We start from the raw sequence: 18,059 nt of genomic DNA, 5'->3' as shown, positions 1-18,059 counted from the left end.
ATGGCCCATCTCCAAATGTCCTGTGCTAGTCTGGATAGTTGGAGAGAGTGTGTCCCCCCTGTTTTTGAATATAATACATTGCAGTCATGTTGTCTGTTATGATCAGGACTGCCTTGTTTGTTATTTGCATCTGGAAAGCTTTTAGTGCTAGAAATACTGCTAGTAGTTCCAAGTAGTTGATGTGCAGTTTCTTTTGCTGCACACTCCATTTCCCCTGCACTGAGTATTTGTCCATGTGCGCTCCCCATCCGGAGAGCGATGCGTTCGCTGTCAGTATCGCTTGTGGAATCGGTTCTAGGGACGACCGTCCTTTGGAAATGTTTGTTGTGTTCCACCACTTCAGAGAGCGATGCATACGGTCGTCTACCAACACCAGATCTGTAATCTGACCTTGAGCCTGATTCCACTGTGTCGCTAGACACTCCTGTAGTGGACGCATTTGTAGTCTGGCATGTGGTATTAGTAGTATGCAGGAGGACATCATGCCTAACAGCTGCATAAACACTCGTGCTGGGAGTGAGTGTTGTGGTTGAAATCTTTGTATTAACTTGACCATTGTCTGTATCCTGATTGGATTGGGGTATGCTTTGGCTCTTTCTGTGTCTATAGTAGCCCCCAGGTATTGTTGAATTTTGTTTGGTTGTAGGTGTGATTTTTTGTAGTTCACCGTAAACCCTAGGTGGTGCAGCAATTGAATTGTCTTCTGTGTGTTGTGAAGGCATTCTTCTTGTGACTTGGCCTTTATTAACCAATCGTCCAAGTAAGGGAAGACATGTATTTGTTGTCTTCTTAGGTGTGCTGCCACCACAGCTAGGCATTTTGTGAACACTCTTGGTGCTGTTGTGACACTGAATGGAAGGACTTTGAATTGATAATGTTGTCCTTCCACCACAAACCTTAGGTATTTTCTGTGGGCTTTGTGGATTGGGATGTGAAAGTAAGCGTCTTTTAGATCCAGTGTAGAAAGAAAGTCCCCTTTCTTCAGTAAAGGAAGTACTTGTTGGAGCGTGACCATGTGGAAATGTTCCGAATTTATGTCTGCATTGAGAGGTCTGAGGTCCAAGATTGGTCTTAGGGACCAGTCTTTTTTGGGGATTAGGAAGTATAGAGAGTATACTCCTGTCCCTTGTTGATGTTTTGGAACCTTCTCTATGGCATGCTTTTGTAGTAGTGATAGTACTTCTTCCTTTAACAATGTCAGATGGTCTTGACTCATTGGACGCTGTTTGGGGGGGATGTTTGGTGGGGTAGCAGTGAGTTCTAGGCAATAACCATGTTGGATAATTTGTCTCACCCACTTGTCTGATGTGATGTTTTCCCAGACAGGTAGGAACTGTGCTAGACGTCCCCCGACCAGTGTTATGTGGTCTGGGGGAAGTTGTATTAAGTCACTGTTTTGGGGTTGGGGAGTTGCGGTTGTTATTATTTCCGCGACCCCTACCCTTGTTGTTGTTACCTCTGTAACTACCTCTTGAATTACCTCTGGGTGACGTTGGCGTAAAAGAGGTGGATTGCTGACTTGTTCCTGTACTTTTTGAGCCCCCTCTATAGGTGGATCTACGAAAGGAACCCCTTTGTGTTGGCTGTTGTAATGCTCCCATTGACTTAGCCGTTTCTGTGTCCTTTTTCATCTTTTCTAAGGTCTCATCTGTGCTTGAGCCGAAAAGTGTCTTTTGATCAAAGGGTTGGGTCAATAAAGATGTTTGTACTTCTTGTTTGAACCCTGAGACTCTAAGCCATGCATGTCTCCTTAACATGACACTGGTGTTGATGGATCTTGCTGCAGTGTCTGCCGCGTCTAGGGCGCACTTAATGGAAGTGTTAGTTATTATCTTTCCTTCCTGTATTAGCTGATCTGCTCTCTTCTGATGTTCTTTGGGGAGATGTGTGATGAGTTTTTCTAACTCATCATAATGTGCCCTGTCATAACGTGCCAGTAGCGCTTGTGTATTGGCTATACGCCAGCTATTTGCTGCTTGTGATGCCACTCTTTTGCCTGATGCATCTAATAATTTTGACTCTTTATCAGGTGGAGGGGCCTCTCCTGTAGATAATGAGTTCGCTCTCTTGCGAGCGTTTGAAACTACAAGCGAGTCCAGAGGTACCTGCCCTTTGATAAATATTGGATCCTTTGGAGCCGCCTTATATTTCTTATCAATTCTTGGGTTTAACACCCTAGCCCTCACTGGGTCTTTGAATAGGTCTGCTGTGTGACTGAGAAGACCCTTCAGCATAGGTAGAGTACCTGATGTTCTTTGTGCAGTAGGGAGTGTCTCTAATAGGAAATCCTCTACCTGAGGTTCTGTATGTAGATCTACCTTATGATATTGTGCTGCCCCCTATTAATGAGCTGTACAAACCCTGTGTTATCAGGTGGTGAATGCTTTGAGGGATATAACTCTGGGTCGTCATCATCTGACCCTGCATCATAATTTTCCAATGGATCATCCTCATCTGGGATAGTGTCCTCATCCCCTTGAGGTTCTCCCTCCCCTGTATCACTGTCTACATCTGACAGAGGTGTAGATGGTCTTGGTGTAGAAGGTGGGGGAATATTTGGCATAGTGTGAGGAATAGGAGAAGAGGGTGTGACTTTAGGTCGAGGAGAAGTAGCAGGAGTTGTATTTGTCCCCAGTGTTCTCTTTTTAGAAGGAAGAGGTTTGTCTTCTAGCTGTTCATTCTTCCTCTTCTTCGTCACTACTTTGCCAGTCTGTGGATCGATAAACAAAATCTTTTGTTTGTGATCTGTTTGCTGCTCCTGTGTCGGTACCGAAGCCTTTGGTTCCGAAAGGTGCCTTTGTTTTCGATTGTCAATTTTCGGTGTTTTCGGCACCGAGTGTTTGCTCGATTCCGATTTTTTCGGTGTCGAGTGAGTCTTCGACGCCGAATCATGTTTCGGTTTCGACATGGAATGTTTCGATGCCGAGCTTTCCCTTGCATGAAGCTTCGGCGTCGAAGTCATTGTCGACCGCTTCTCGGATCCGACATGGTGTGGGATCGAGAGTTTCGGTTTCACTTTCGGTTTCGTCGCCGGGCCCGAAGGCGGGGCGTCCGAAACTTTTTTCTGCGGTTTGACCGGGCTCGAAGGCGGGGTCGTTTTTTTGGTAAGGGGACGTCGTCACTCACGGTTTGTTGCACGTCGAGTTCCTCGACATCCGACTCGTCCCCTTCTGACCCCGACTGATCTTCCTGATCCTCTTCTTCATCGAGGTGCTGGTCTTCGAACAGCTCCGGGATCGCCTCCGACTGCATTCTGGAAACCTCGTGTCTTCGAGCTCGACGGTTTCTAATCGTCGACTTGGAGGAGAATGCTGCGCAGGCTTCGCAGTCCCTGGATTCGTGTTCAGGCGATAGGCAGAGGTTGCACACCTCGTGTAGGTCCTTGTGTGGGAACTTAGCACCACACGTTGGACATTTCTTAAATGGAGTCCTTTCCATGGACTCCGGGATTGACCACGTCGAGAAAGGCCTCCTGTTCGTCGACGTTGATCAAAGTTTTTCTTCGATGTTGGAGTCGAAACGCGTCGGAATGGAAATGAAGTTGCGTTCGATAACAATACCGTCGAATTGGAAAGGGAATACGCGCCGAAAAGTCACTTCTTTCCGAAGTCGATCTGGAGCGCTTCAATCCTCTTCCGAACCCGATGGCGGAAAAAAACAATCTAAGGATGGAGCCGATGCCCATGCGCACTACCAACCAAAGGAGTCGCCAAGAGACAAAAGACTCTCCAAGAGAAAAACAAGTGCAATCATCCGAGCCCAACACCAGATGGCGATCTATTCATAATGTACCATCTGCAGCCCATATGCCTCGAACACATATTTAAAAAAAATAAACTAGGTCAACATATTCTGATGGTATGAGAGGACTCAGTCCCCATAGGTTTGACGCTTATATAGCCCAAATGCATAATCTTACTGAATTAGTAAGAAAAGTACAACACAATGCCACCAATGTTCAAGGTCAGTCACTCATTTACTGGGTCTCCTGAGGAGTTTTCTTGCATGTGCCGAACACCCCTAGTCACCACCATAAAGATGTCTGTGGTTTTTGTAAAAACTCCTCCTCAACAAAATAAGGAACCCCTATTGTTGTATGTGGGTTGTTCAAGCTTAAACCTTCAAAAGGAATACCCTTTAAAAGGAGTAGAACTTCTCTGAATTCCATTTGTTAAAATAGTTAGTCCAGTACCAGTTGTCATACCACTAAACTGCGGACATGCAGTAACACAGAAGTTACAGCACCATGGGCTCGCTCTTACAGGAGGAGAGGATACGTTCATGGTAGAGGTATACGAATCGTATCAAACAGAGGTATTCTATTCATGGGTAACACTTTGGCAGCAGACGAAACCACTGAAACATTTCACAAATACACTCAAGAAGCAAGTCCTAATAGTTATAGAGCTTACGAAGATTTAGAAATTGCACTATCATTTCAGGAACACAAACTGGCTCAAAGGTGACCTAACACATCCACTAAGCAAAGGTCAGAATGGGCCCCCTCAGCAAGGAACCATACGAAAAGCAATGCAGCTGGATTTTAATTAATTTTATGCTCGAAAAAAGCCCTGAGAAGGGATTTTGGTAGACATCTTATAAAGGAATAGAAAAAGGGCATTTTAAGATAAATTAAGAAAAGTGGATGAGAACAAGTGGGTATTTACTGAACGTTCTAGTGCAGTCGTTCCATATGCCTCGGGTTACAGAATATACATTTTCCAGGGAGCACAGCCATCACATTTGCCAATGAACACCTATGTTGAGGAGGTTTTTGGCAGGAAGTGGAGCTAAGCCAGTTTCTGCTGCGTGTGCTGCTGTAACATTCCTCATCCTTCAGCCCTAAAAATGTTCGGGATCCACCCCAATGGTCTCATTAATAGGTTATAATGCTCCCATGCCTTGGCTTCTTTGGGCTGGCTCCCACTCCCTTAGAGACTGAAGGCTTTAATGGGCTCTTTGCAGAGCTGGCCAGTGCTTCTGAAACTAGCGTGGCAGCACTGACAGCTACACAACAGGCTTACCACAAAAGGATGAGAACATTTCCACTCTCTCCCCCTATACTAACAGAGCTCCTTAACTCATTGTTTACCCTCATTTAGGTGCTCCTCTACAATAATATGGACTGTTTCACAAACTGTCCCAATCCCTTTTTTTGACCCAAGCTCACTGCATCCAAAAGGTACACTGGTAGAGGTGTACCGATTGGTAGAGATATGCCTGCTCGCTCTCCAAGCATAATTCCTCTCCAGAAATGTATTGCCCAGCATTTGGTGGGCAATTGATCAGGAAGGTGCCTCGATTGGAAATTATGTAGATAGGCGACACCACTTCTACCAAGCATTTTCATTAAAATACTTTGGACTAATTTCAGCTGTTTGCACTACAAAGGGAAATTCCTAGTCTGCTTCCAAGGGCCTTCAGAAAAAGTACAGAAAGCCCCTGAGCAGACCCCAGCCTCCCTTTACTCGATGCCAAAAGTCACGGCCGGTGCTAGAGTAAAGCTTCGACGGATTTGGGAACACCCAATTGTTCTCCTTCGCTTAGTTACCTTCATAGACACTCAAGCTGCATGAAGACGAAACTCGTCACATGTGAAAAATGGAAGTGTCAAGGATGTTTCATAACTGTTTTTGCAGTTGTTGGTTTTTCTGCACAGCCACAAGCCTAATGGTATGGGGAAGCCATTTTCACAGTCCAACTAAGGTACTGGATACTGCCCACAAATTCTCCTGGAAGGCTCAACTTGCTGTCTTGTTTGATTTAGGTACAAAAAAGGTTTGGGTTGTTCAAAGTTAGAGAAGGCTAAGGGGGGTTGGAGGGAGGGGGGGGGGGGGGGGAAATCGGAGTGGTTTTGCCAGCCAAGATGGCTGTCCCAACTCCGTAGAGCTCCGACCATCGGCCTACACACCAGCTGAAGAGCTATCATTGGGGCTACAAATGACACCTGGGGCCTGCTAAACCCTGGCACCTGTCGATCCCATGGCTGTGACGGCAGCGGGTGCCCGAGATGGGCCGAATCTCCCAACATTGTGGCCACAGGCTCCTTGGCCCGTTGGGCCGCACTGCCGGCATAACAATAGACACACTCCGCGACACGGCCCACCTGCGGTCCCATCAACTGGCCCACCCGCAGACCCAGCAGTTGGCCTACCCACAGATCTGAAGCCGTAGTCAGCAGACACCCGAGCGGCCAGGTTCGGCGAGCCCCCTTGAGGTGTCTGGGAGCCAGCGTCTTGGGGCCTGCTAAAGCACATGGAGGGCGGCCCCGGGTGATAAAAAAAAGTGAGGCCTGATTTGGTGTTCCACCAGGCTCTGGGACCTGGCTCGCTGCCTTTCACTTCTGTACTCAATTTAGGGCCCATGGAAGGGGCGAAACACACAGCCGGAGTTGGCAGGGAGACTGTGGCCCTGGCCCCCGCAATACCATCTCCCGCAGCAATTTGCTGGATGTCCCCTAGAAGCCCTGATAGCACGGTGGGCCATCTGAGCAGCGGATCATACAGTCTCCCCCGCTCAATTGGGAGGCCAGTGCCTTGAGGCCTGGGGGTATGTACAGCGGCGGGCCTTTAAAGTCTGAAAGAGAAGACTGGGCTGGCCCGGTTTGAAGCGCTCAGAGGGTTCCTGTCCTCAGATTGTTTTGGCGCTTGGTTTGAGGCTTGAGGGGGGCGGTGGACAGGCGTGGCGGCCGTGGTTGGGAGATCAGCTGAGGAGTTTGGGAGCTCCCAGGATGGTGCTGGGACTCATGTGAAGAGCAGCATGCTGCGACCCCTGCTGCCCCCTCCTCCCCTCCTTTTAACAGCTTTTGCTGCAGCTGAGAACTGAGGGCTTACAAGACCTAGAGAGAACTAGAGACAGCGCTCTGGGCTGTGGCGGAGGTGTTGGACTGGACCACACTAGGCCCCTTGGAGAGAACCCACCTGGGAGATTCGAGCTCTTCTACCTTCGGCCGGCCAGTCCCATCAGGTCCCTGCCCACTTCTGCCGTACTCATCCACAACTGTTTTGAAGATGGGCAGACTGCGCGGGTTGCTGAGGCGGTGGACCCTTCCTAGACCATTCCAAACACGCCAATGCATGGCAATACCCACCGCTCTTAATGTCTGGCAAGCTGGACAGGGTACTAGCAGCAATAGAGAATTCCCAGGTCTGCATGGAGACCAGGCTTGGGTCGCTAGAGAGCTGAGCTTCCTACGAGACGATCACCGCAGGTTTGCAGATAAGGTTGCTGATGGGGAGAAAATGCTGGGTTCTCTACTACCGTTGGCAGCTGACAACCAGACGGTGATCCAGGATCTTCAATCCTGGGCCAACCGGAGGGAGTCGAGGCTGGAGACCCCCTATCATATCTGGAGACTTGGTTCAAATTGTTTTCTTCATTCTCTGGTCTCACCTGTTCTTCTCATTTGAGAGGGCCCACCACGTGCCATCCGCTGCCCTCCCCCAGGATGACCTCTGCGTCCCATGCTGGCTATCCTACTGCATTTTAAAGACCGCAATGCAATTCGGAGAGCAGCCAGACAAACTGGTCCCCTTAGAGTCGAAGACAAGGTCATAATGCTGTTTCCGGGCTATATCCGTACTGTCCAGCTCCAAGGCTCCTCCTTCTTAGAGGTCAAGTGTGGACTCAGCCAGATGGGGGTCAGTACCCCGTTACTCCCGGCCCACCTTAATAATCATGTCAAATTGAGTCTGCACATTCTTCTTGGACCCTAAAGATGCTTGGGACTTAGTGGACCACTTTTGAAACGACTCGGCTGCGGAGCAGGCAGGACCCTTTTGGGTCCCTCTAGACCACAGCGGAGATGATGAGGCTGGCCACGAATAGAGGCTGGCCACGAATAGAGGCCATACCTCGACCATCTCCTACGAAATCTGCTGACCTCGAACAGATTATTGAGGACCTCGGACGGGCCCTGCAGGCGGTGACTGACCTGGGAGCAGGTGCTAGGAACATAGTTCAGCATGCTATGAAACCACTTATATGCAGCTCTGTGTCATCCTGTCCAGAAGCAGGGTGGAGTTGCAACTGCACCACATGTAAATGTAAATGCCATTTGTAAAGCGCACAGCTACCTCCAACGGAGGTGTCCCGGCGCTGTCCGTATACCGCTTAGGAACCCTTCCTGGTTTTTCCCTGTGGAACGTCCACTCCTGGGCACCCCCAAGGTGAAGCCAGACATCCCAGCGCTGTTGGGGCCGTTGTGGAGATTAAGCAAGCTATTGTCCAGAGTTGCAGAGTGGGACCCATGATTAGAATAGGCACCGAGGCGAGAATTATCAGGTCAGAGGAAATTGAGCCCAAGACCCACCGAGGCGGGTATTGAACCCTGGTCCCGGACCGGACCTCTGCATCAGGGTCTGCCGATCTAACCATTTGAGCCACACTTTTCACCTGCTCACAGGTATTACTGCTGAAGTTTTCTGGATCCAGTGTGGCACCTGGGAGATCCACAATGTGGTGAATTTGTGATTACAAGTATTCATCAGAAAATAAAAAAAGAACAACAGGATATTAGTCTTACACCATTCAAAAACTATAAGAGATGATGACTTCATAAAGATGATATAATAAAATAAATACTGAGTAAAAATAAAAGCCATCAAAATGTTTTACCATAGAGAACATAACTGGCTCCTGTGCAAAATCTACAAGTAGCCAATTCTTTGAAAATTGAATGGTTACATGGTACGATAGAGGAAAATAGATGGAAGTAGGGGGGAGTCAGTGTCAAGTTAAGTGTCCCAAGGAGGGTGAAAGGAGCAACTATGGGACTATCTGCGTCACGGTCAAAGTTTTTCTTGTACAATGCAACAAACTAACCTAACAACAGATTGAAAAATATATATTTTATACCGATTATTTCTACAATTTGTTTCCAGCATTTGCACTGAGAGTAGATTATTGCTGGCTCATTTCAAAACGTTAAGCTGGAAGACATTTTCTAGAGGCGCAATGTTGTTGCTAACATAGCAATGAGGAACTCCCTCTCTGCATTTCAGCATAAAACAAAATCATACTTAATAAATAAAGCACATTACAAAGGCTATTTGACTTGGTTACTCCCAAGCCTCACTTGGCAGCATGTACCGGAGTTGATTTTACTTCCTTTCAAAGTAAACACCCTCAAGACAAAAGGATTGGAATATAGAGGTAGACTGTTTTCCTCGTCATCCATGAAGCACTGATTTGACGCATTTGGCAACCTCCCTGTTTTTGAGTGTAGCACTGCAGTGAGCCACATGTACATTTTCACTATACTCATTGGTTAGGAGAATACCTAAATAAATAAGCAGAGCAACTCAATTGCTACTTAGCTTTGCTAAACGTGCTCATTTATACTGAATTCTAAAAAGCAGATATCTAGTTTCTTTCTCTTAACTTCATATCTGATTGTATCAATGCATATTTGGGGTAGTTTAGCAGCACCAAGCAGCCTTCTGGTATTTGAGAGCTTTACATACCATCGCTTACCAAATATACAAGTGAACATTTAATGCATGAACTCCTGCTTTTTTTATTAACCCTGGATGGGCTGTTAATAAAGTTCTTATAGACTAGACTGTCAGTTTCCAATGTGGATTGACTGACATTTACATGAACATGAGATGACCACGTTGGCCTGGCCTATGTTGATGCCATGAGCGTAACTGTTGATAACTATTGCCTGACTTTCTAGACCTAATGCCGATTCAGGAAAAACGGTGCAACAGGGTATGCAGATTTAATGTGCTAATTCACAAACAAAGCATTTCTTTTACAGTGATGTTGTATATACCTCGAATTATGAATGCTATCATTTTCTATTCCTCTGAATAGTTCTGACAATTAAACAACCTCCCATTCATCAGTCAGCTGGCCATTCAAGGGAAATATAAATGCACTGTACAAATTAACTGCTACATATTCTAGGCATTTGGTAAATTCTGGGATTCCATATATTATAGCAAAAGGGCAGTACTGTAAGCTGGTACGGGTTTTCACCTAACAAAAAGCTAAAGAAGTTCATATCCTTCTTGGACATGGGAATATTGAAGTTACTGACATATATAGGTCGATGGTCACTTTAAAGTAACCTTCCTAATGGAAGTGATATGGGCCCATAGCCTATTGACTAGTCAACTGGCCTTCGGTGAGTGAGATGATACACGAGAGCCCTTTCCTGAACTGGGTGTTCCAACTTTTCTTTCCCAATTCTGGGCCTACTGCTATGACTAAATCTAATGGGGAGCGATGTGGAGGGTGATAGGAGTAAGAAGATGATAATGCCTTTCAGTGGAAAGTTGCATTACTGTTACGGTTTCATATGATGTTAATGCTTTTTGTATTTATCCTAATGATCTTGTCTCAAAGCTGGAGAGGTTGTGTTGTGCCCTATGTCTAGGACTTGGTTACTAATTGTATGGTGGGCTTAAGACTTGTGCGGGTTAACACTATTGGTATCATGTAAAACTCAATAAAGACATGTTTGGTAAAATAAATAAACTAACCTTCCAATTACAAGGAGGTAACAACGTGTCATGTTAACTTGAACTTAAATGGCAGGGTTGGTACACCACCCAAAGTGTGACGCTTGGCCTATTAGCACCCCTAACCCCATGCCTCAACGCCATCGACACTTACTCGACATTATGAGCACGAATAGACAACAAGGACCCCACTGGGCATCAAGGTAAGTAACTAGTTATATAAGCAGCATAGTTTTGCATAAAATACTAGACATTTATGGAATGGCTTTCTTCGCATGTTTACATGTAGATCTAAGGCGACTCCCTCTCAGTAATATACAAAGAAACTTAAGAGCGAATCATAAGTCGTCACAACTCAAAAAATTGCGCAAGATCAGAGATGGTAGGAGGAAGCACACAGAAATAAGCATACATTTATCTATGATACTAGCAACCCATCCAGACGTTGTCCGGGTAGGCTTTGCTCGGTGACTGGTACTCACCAGCATCGCGCTCCCCTGGGCATGTCGATGTCGACGCTCCTCCCCACGCTGCTGGCCACTCTTACCCCATGTGAATTGGACCTCGCAGGGTGTCGGGCAGCCGACAGGTTATGGCATGGAAGAATGCATAGCCAGTGCGGTTTTACCTTCTATTTAAAGAAGTGAGTGGCCGGCTCACTTCCTGCTTTCACCTCCTCTGCCTATGTGTTGTGGGCACGCTGGAACACCGCCTGCAGCTCGCCTCGGGGCAGCATCGATCGCATCATGGCAGGCCTCACACGACACACAAGACTTTTAGTTTTCCTTCTGCTGAGGCGAGTATCATAACAGGCAAAATAGGTTCTCGACAGTCACCCACCAAGACAGAAGAAGGAAAGGCAGCGCGCTTCCGGTTCCTCTCTGGGGCTGCATTGCTATTTGCGCAACATTATTTCCTCTCTTTTCCATGTCAACAGATTCTTACTTCCATTTCTGCCAACTCTCGACGGGCCCTGGTGAGCATGGCGTGATCGCTCCGGCCCTCGCAGGGTGTTGCTTCCGGCTTCCGCGGTCCTGACCGCTCCTCCCGTGCTCCTGACTGCCGACCTTTCTGCTAACTCTCGACGGGCCCCGCTGAGCATGGCGTGATCTCTCCGGCCCTCGCAGGGTGTTGCTTCCGGCTTCCGCGGTCCTGGCCACTCCTCCCCTCGCTCCTGGCCGCCGACCCGTGATGTCAGCACGCACGTCGTTAGCTGGCGCTACTTCGAAGGGACTACTTTCCCAAAAAAGTTACTTTGCGCGTATAACATATTTTTTTTTATATATATAGCCTATGTCCATCTGCTTACCCTGACAATTCCAATGATGTATTTGGTGTTTGGATTGGCTCTGTGGTTCCCGAGTTTACCCGCCTCAAAGGTTACCAGTTCTCACTTTATAATAGTAGTATAGATTAACCTGTAATGATGCTGTGATATTACATGTACTGTTGTATATTGTGGATCTCGTTGAATGTTGAAACAAATGCCAATAAATAATTTTGGGGGAAATAAATGTTACATTGAACTGTGATAACACTAATGTGCCTGCTTAGTGGAAACAAGTTTGATATAGTTCTAAACGGTCTGCCTTTCTTTAGGGTTTTGAAATATTTGTGAAGGATAACCATTTACCTCTTTACTCCACAGGATCTGCCTTGTTGAGCCCTTGTGCATTCTCTAACAATAAATAATTATCAACTTCAGTCACAATCTTATGTCCAGACTGTGGGTTTCTGGGAGTCCTTGTGAGTTTTTTTGAATCGGAAATGGTCTGCAGCATCCATTTGTCTGATGTTATTTGGCTTTGTTTGCGAGGTAATCCTCACTATTCCCAAAGGGGGTGGAATTTAAAATTAGTAAGCAACATAACCTTTACTTTGTACAAGAAATGTTACATCTGGTTTAATAAGCCCTGCCTTGTGATCTGGTATTTCCCCCATAAAGCCTCTCAAAGTGTTGGAAACAGGCACCAGAACTAAGAACGGCGATGACCATTACGTTAGTAATAGCCTTGTGATAAATTTCTTGCCTGTGGAGCACCTTCACAAAAACGGGTTTGTTGCCCCGGGGCCCACAGAAAAGGCCTCCCAGTGGTCTCTGGGTAATTAACATAGAAATCACATCTATATGATATAGGAAAATATCTTTGGTGATCTCCTGCAAGTTTAAAGGACTTTTATGGTTAAAATAGGAAGAGCAACGTGGTTGTGAATTAGAGAAGGCATTCTGTGTCCTCACTTCATCAAATTCTCCATCTTCTTCTTTAAAATGGTTAAGAGCTACTTTGTAATTGGCCTATTTGAGATTGGAAAGCTCCAAGGTGGAGCCAGAACCAGGTTCACAATGAGAATCCTCAGGGTCAATAAATCCCCAGCTACTTCCTGTTCAAAAGCAAAGATAGAAAGCCAGCCCTCTTCCGCCCAATGCCCCACACCATCACCAAATTCTTAAATCCTCAGAAACAAAATGTACTCACTTCAAGCACCTGGTGTTATGGCCCTAACGAAGACACTAAAGCACATGCGCGGAGACACACACAAGATATTTAGCACAGGGAAACCTTTAGTTATACTACGGACACAGTGTTTAAAAACCCTACTCCTTGACTCCTGACTTGATGTCATTTAGTAAAGCTACAGTGTGTTCTGTTGGGAGACACAATTTCTTTACGCGATACTGGTGTTCAAATAATAATCCTATATATATCTACTATCAAAGTATCCAAAACGATTTACAGGTCTGGGCTTGTGTTAAACAGCAGCGAACGTAAACAGGATCTATTAATGATTAGATACAACACACCAAACACTGCAATTACTTGGTATATTCTCAATCGTACATTCAAGTTGTACAAAGCATCGGTCACAAGCCAGCGAGCTAAAAAACAACATGGAAAATACAGTTGATTCATGCTGCTAGGGAGCCAGAATGGGTAGGTCTATGCAACATGCCAAATGCACTTCAAATTCATAATGTACGAGTGCCCTTATAACAATATTTGAACAGCAAAAGTACTTACTGTGCTCCAAAATCCAGCACTGAAGGCTGAATATATAGGACCCTCCCACTAGGTCCAGAAAAGCTAAAAAGAAAAAAATATCAACTTGGTTAATTTTTCTTATCTATTTCTACAGTGAACATATACCTAGTATGTTTAAGAGCAAATACATTTTTCTGTGAAAGATGTAAATCAAGACAAGGTATTGCAAATAACATAGTAAACAGATAACAACATTCTAGCTTTCCCAAACATAGGAAATGGGTAGGAGCTCCCTTCCAAAATATCTTTATCCACAAGCATCCGCTATATAGATCACATTCAGTCAACTCTCAAGGGGTATCCTGAAGGAGTAGTCGCAAGCTATCATGCCAGGCCCATCCACACTAAATTAGTATAGCTCTGGATGAAACTGTCAATTGCAAAATGTACCTTTTGCCAACCTCCCATTCTCTCAGTCGCTGTCCCCCGCATCCGAAGAACGACAACAGGAGGAAGGTCCTTCTCCTACCTGGCCGCCAAGACCTGGAACTCCCTCCCTCCCGACCTGCGCCTGACCCAAGACCACCTCTCCTTCAGGAAGAAGCTCAAGACCTGGCTATTCGAGCAGTAGCAGCACTCCCCCCCCCCCCCCCCCCCCCAAGCGCCTTGAGACCCTCCGGGTAAGTAGTGCGCTCTATAAATGTCTGTGATTGATTGATTGATTGATCTCAGGCAGCCAAGAGTGTCTACTCCGCTCTAATACCAGCAGCTAACATCAGCACCAATGATTGTCTATCAATGTCAACTCTGTTCTGGCAAGCAATTTTAGCTCCGCTCTAGGGCAGGCAATGTCAAATCCATCTGTGGCAGGCAGAGCCAACTCAGTTTATGGAGGGGCAAAAACAGTTCTGCTTGTGGGCTAGCTATACCAGCTACCAGGAGTGGCTCCTCAGTTATGATAGAGAAGCCTTTCCCCACTGTTGAAAGGCAGCAAATGAAAAATAAAATGATAATTATACTATTTTAATATTATTACATTTTTTACTTACTCAGCCAAATCTAGGCAGGGGTGGGGCTATTCTCTGCGTCAGCAGCAGCCAGGGAGGAGGAGTGGTATGTAACTCTGCCTTCATGTACTGTGATCAGAACTGGACTAAAGGCAATACAGTGAATGTACTACTAGTATGCATATAGAACAGTATAAATCATGTACATGGCATGTTCGACACTAACAACCTTAACATAATATTAGCAAGTTGTTGTACAAACTATAACCATTATGCATAACAAACACTGGGGTCCCCTTGAGTAGCATACTACCCATCCACAAAGACAGATCGCACGCTAACCTCTTGTTGCATAGTTCCCTAAAGGTATAGACATAGATCATAATCAATTTCTGTTAACAAAGATGCTGCTCTCGGACCTGGGCCATATTCAGTGCCCATAAGATGTGTGTGCATTGCATCCAGTGAATGTGGCTAAAGACCATGCTGTACAGGTACTCTTAAAAGGTGTACAACCTAAAGAGCACAAAAGCAGGCCACGCCCTGTACACAGACCCAATATGAACGAAGCCAAAGCCCCACTCTTGGTGATTCTCACATAATTGTCTGGCAAAAGTTGAACTGTCACAGAAGACCATAAAAAGAGTAGGCCCATTCGGAGAGGAGAGTTAATCTCAGATTTGAGCTAAAATGAACAGGTTTGTTGCTAAACAGATGTCCATAAACCTCAAAAGGCATTGTTTTTGTTTCGAAAGTCAAATTGTTTATAAGACCATCGGATGGAAATAAAGTTAATAATAAACTTTTCATGCATGAGATTATTAAATAAATTGTCTTTATTTTGTATTAAACAGTGGGCTAGGTTGCGGGCAGGGGATCATGCTTGCCGTAGAGGGATCAAATAAATGCCCTTTGTTTAAATATCATAAAATCCCTACTTTTCATGTGGTGATCAACAGACTTTAACCTAAGGAAAGAGCCCTGCAAGGTTATGGCAGATGCAGATTGAGCCCAAGAAGGTTTCTTTTGGATCAGCAAATCCAAGTTCAAGTCTGTTGACATATAAAAAAGGGGGAGGGTTGTAAGTTCAGGTGACTGTGGCTCAAGAGCAGCTCTAACATGTCAGCATAAAGGTAATAAATGCAACTCCTAGCACCCTAAAACGAATACTTCTGTGGTGTAGTAATCCATGATATGGCAATCCGAATAATGTTGCAGCCAGGAAAGCAACTTTCAAACAAAGTTGCAAAACAAATTAACTGTACTAGGTGGTTTGAAGCACAATACAAATGTGTTCTCTATCACACTAGGAATTTCACAAAAAGGAATTAATGTCTGTTTATGGGGTGTAACTTACATTTTTCGCTAGACTGGAGGACTGCAAACCATAGACATCTTTAGTGACATAGAAGTGGAGTACGTAGGATCCAGGGTAAAAAAAACTTTTAATGTTAATATTCTTGGCAAGTTCCATTTCCACAGTTTTGCGCATCACAATTATAAGAGCATACACTCTTAGGTGTGTGCAGCATAAGTGGCCAGGGGCCCATTCAGATCCAAGCCCCTCCCCTGCTCTTGCGATTTACTGGCCCATGTCAAGGGTGGCGTAATGTCTTTGTTTTGAGAGTCAGAGGGCGGGGGACAGGAACCTGGAGGATGCAAATAGTATGTCACTTCTTGGTCAGAGTCGCAATGGTGATTATTTAGTTGGGCCAACTCACAGTATCAATCTCTTTATTGCGCCATTGCGTTGCCGAGACCAGTATGCAGCCCGAACACAACAGGAGGATCGAGTGTGAGTAGAGCAGGTGCAAGTTCCCATGTATCGGCCACCAGTTTCTTTACCAAGCTGCGAGGGGTACAGAACCCGGGCAAAGGTTTTCTGGTTAGGAAGGCCTTGGCCGGTAGGGCCAGGCTGGATTTACCCTTCAGGGATGGTAGGAGGCCCCTGAGGTTTATAAACTTGTACCCATCTTAGACACCGGGGACAAGGTATGCAGCTCGCCTTATGAGGTAGCACTGTTTATGGCTGCTTTTGCGGCAGCTTTTTATGGCGCCTTCAGAGTCAGCAAGCTAGTGGGCAGATCTAAGCAGGATCAATCCAGTGACCTACAATAGGGGAATGCATGCACTGTCCAGGACAAACTGCTTATCAGGCTTAGGAGGTCCAAAACGGGTCAGGTTGGGAAGGAAACCTACATTGAACTTCAGGCAGTTACTGGTTCTTTCATCCGTCTGGTGGTCTGTCTGAAGATCCACTTAGCATACCGCCCAGGCCTGGGAGGTCGGCTTTAGTTTTCATGCAAATGTGACTGCCTGTCATGCTACGAGTTCTCATTCGTTTTTACATCTGCCCTCAGGGTGAATGAGTTTAATCCATCTGATTACTCTCTTCATTACGGATAGGGGCACCAACCTGTGCATCTGGGGCGGGCTTTACCCAACAGGAAGTAAAGTGATTTGGGCGATGGTCATCCGCACATTTCAAATGCTACATCCTCCTAGAACTGCTGTGAGAATTGTTCCTTGATCCTGCTTCTGCTAACCTGCCCCTCTCTCAAAGCGCCGTTTAATAGCCATGCCTCCCAAAATCATGAGCATCATCGTTCACTCCTTTGTACACCGTATGGCATATTGGTTGCAGAAGTTTGGTGGGCGAAAGCCGGTAGCATTGAGGAATGTCTCCTTCAGATGGTGTGGAGAAGGAGATCTTCGGATCCCTTAGCTATGGAAGTTGGGGGAGGACACAAGAGGATGTGACAGACAGTTTCTGGACCTAATTGTTGTGCCTTTGGTTTTTCAGGACTTATATTGCTTAGTTGGGTTGGTCATTTTCGGACGTTTTCATTGCATGGTCCCATGATACCTCATGGGGTGAGGGCATAGGGCTAAGGGCTCTCAATCTGTAGGTTCGGCGAATCAATGTGGAAATGTTCAAACTGTGTACAGGACCTGGCTGTCTAAGGAATATTACACATAAGCTAATCAACGGTGAGCAGATGTTCCATTGTGATGGGCTGCATCTTTTTGGCAAGAGAATAGACCTTTTCATCCAGGACATTTGGGCATTGGCTCAGACTCCGAAGGACCTCATTGCCCAGTTCACCCCCGGGTGGATTACCAGTGGGCAGCAGCGACTCCTCTCACGGACAGAGGGTTTTCCCACTAATAGCCCTGGGGGGATGGGCAGCAATCCTCAGTTCTGCAATTTATGCAAGTGGCATTTACATAGGCTTAGGGGCATAGTTTCACGGTTCAACAGAGCAGGGCAAGGGGTACTAGGCCCAGTTCTCATAGTCTGGCCCCTTTGACAGCTCAGTATGTGGAGGTGGTGTCCAACGCAGGAAGTCAAGTGTGCAAGCGATAAGGGCCGCCCACCAGGGATATAGATGGTTTCACCTGCGTGATCTGGGTAGGCATGCAGAAGAGAAGGATGTTCAGCCCTTCACATCACAGGGAACGACTCGGTTGTAAATATATGCATGCTTCAATCATCACTATTTTTTGTACAATTTCTTAGAAGTGTTATTTGTACATTTCCCCTTGTACGGTTACGAGTTCTTCTTGTTCATCTCCGACTCTATACATCTGCTGTTCGAATT

General features: G+C 46.0%; 1 protein-coding gene across 1 annotated transcript in view; it reads right to left on the bottom strand.

Moving 5' to 3' along the window:
• The window catches only part of TMEM131L (transmembrane 131 like), a 580,656-nt gene that overhangs the window by 328,087 nt on the left and 234,510 nt on the right, over positions 1-18,059 (bottom strand). The window contains exon 4 of the mRNA XM_086962316.1: positions 13,490-13,552. Within this exon, the coding sequence (XP_086818442.1) occupies positions 13,490-13,552 (63 nt within the window). The remainder of the gene's footprint in view (positions 1-13,489; positions 13,553-18,059) is intronic.

The sequence above is a fragment of the Lissotriton vulgaris genome, chromosome 3_1 (assembly GCF_964263255.1).
Source record: "Lissotriton vulgaris chromosome 3_1, aLisVul1.2, whole genome shotgun sequence".
NCBI lineage: Eukaryota > Metazoa > Chordata > Amphibia > Caudata > Salamandridae > Lissotriton > Lissotriton vulgaris.
Note: the sequence above shows the minus strand (reverse complement) of the source record. Positions and strands in the feature narration are given on the sequence as shown.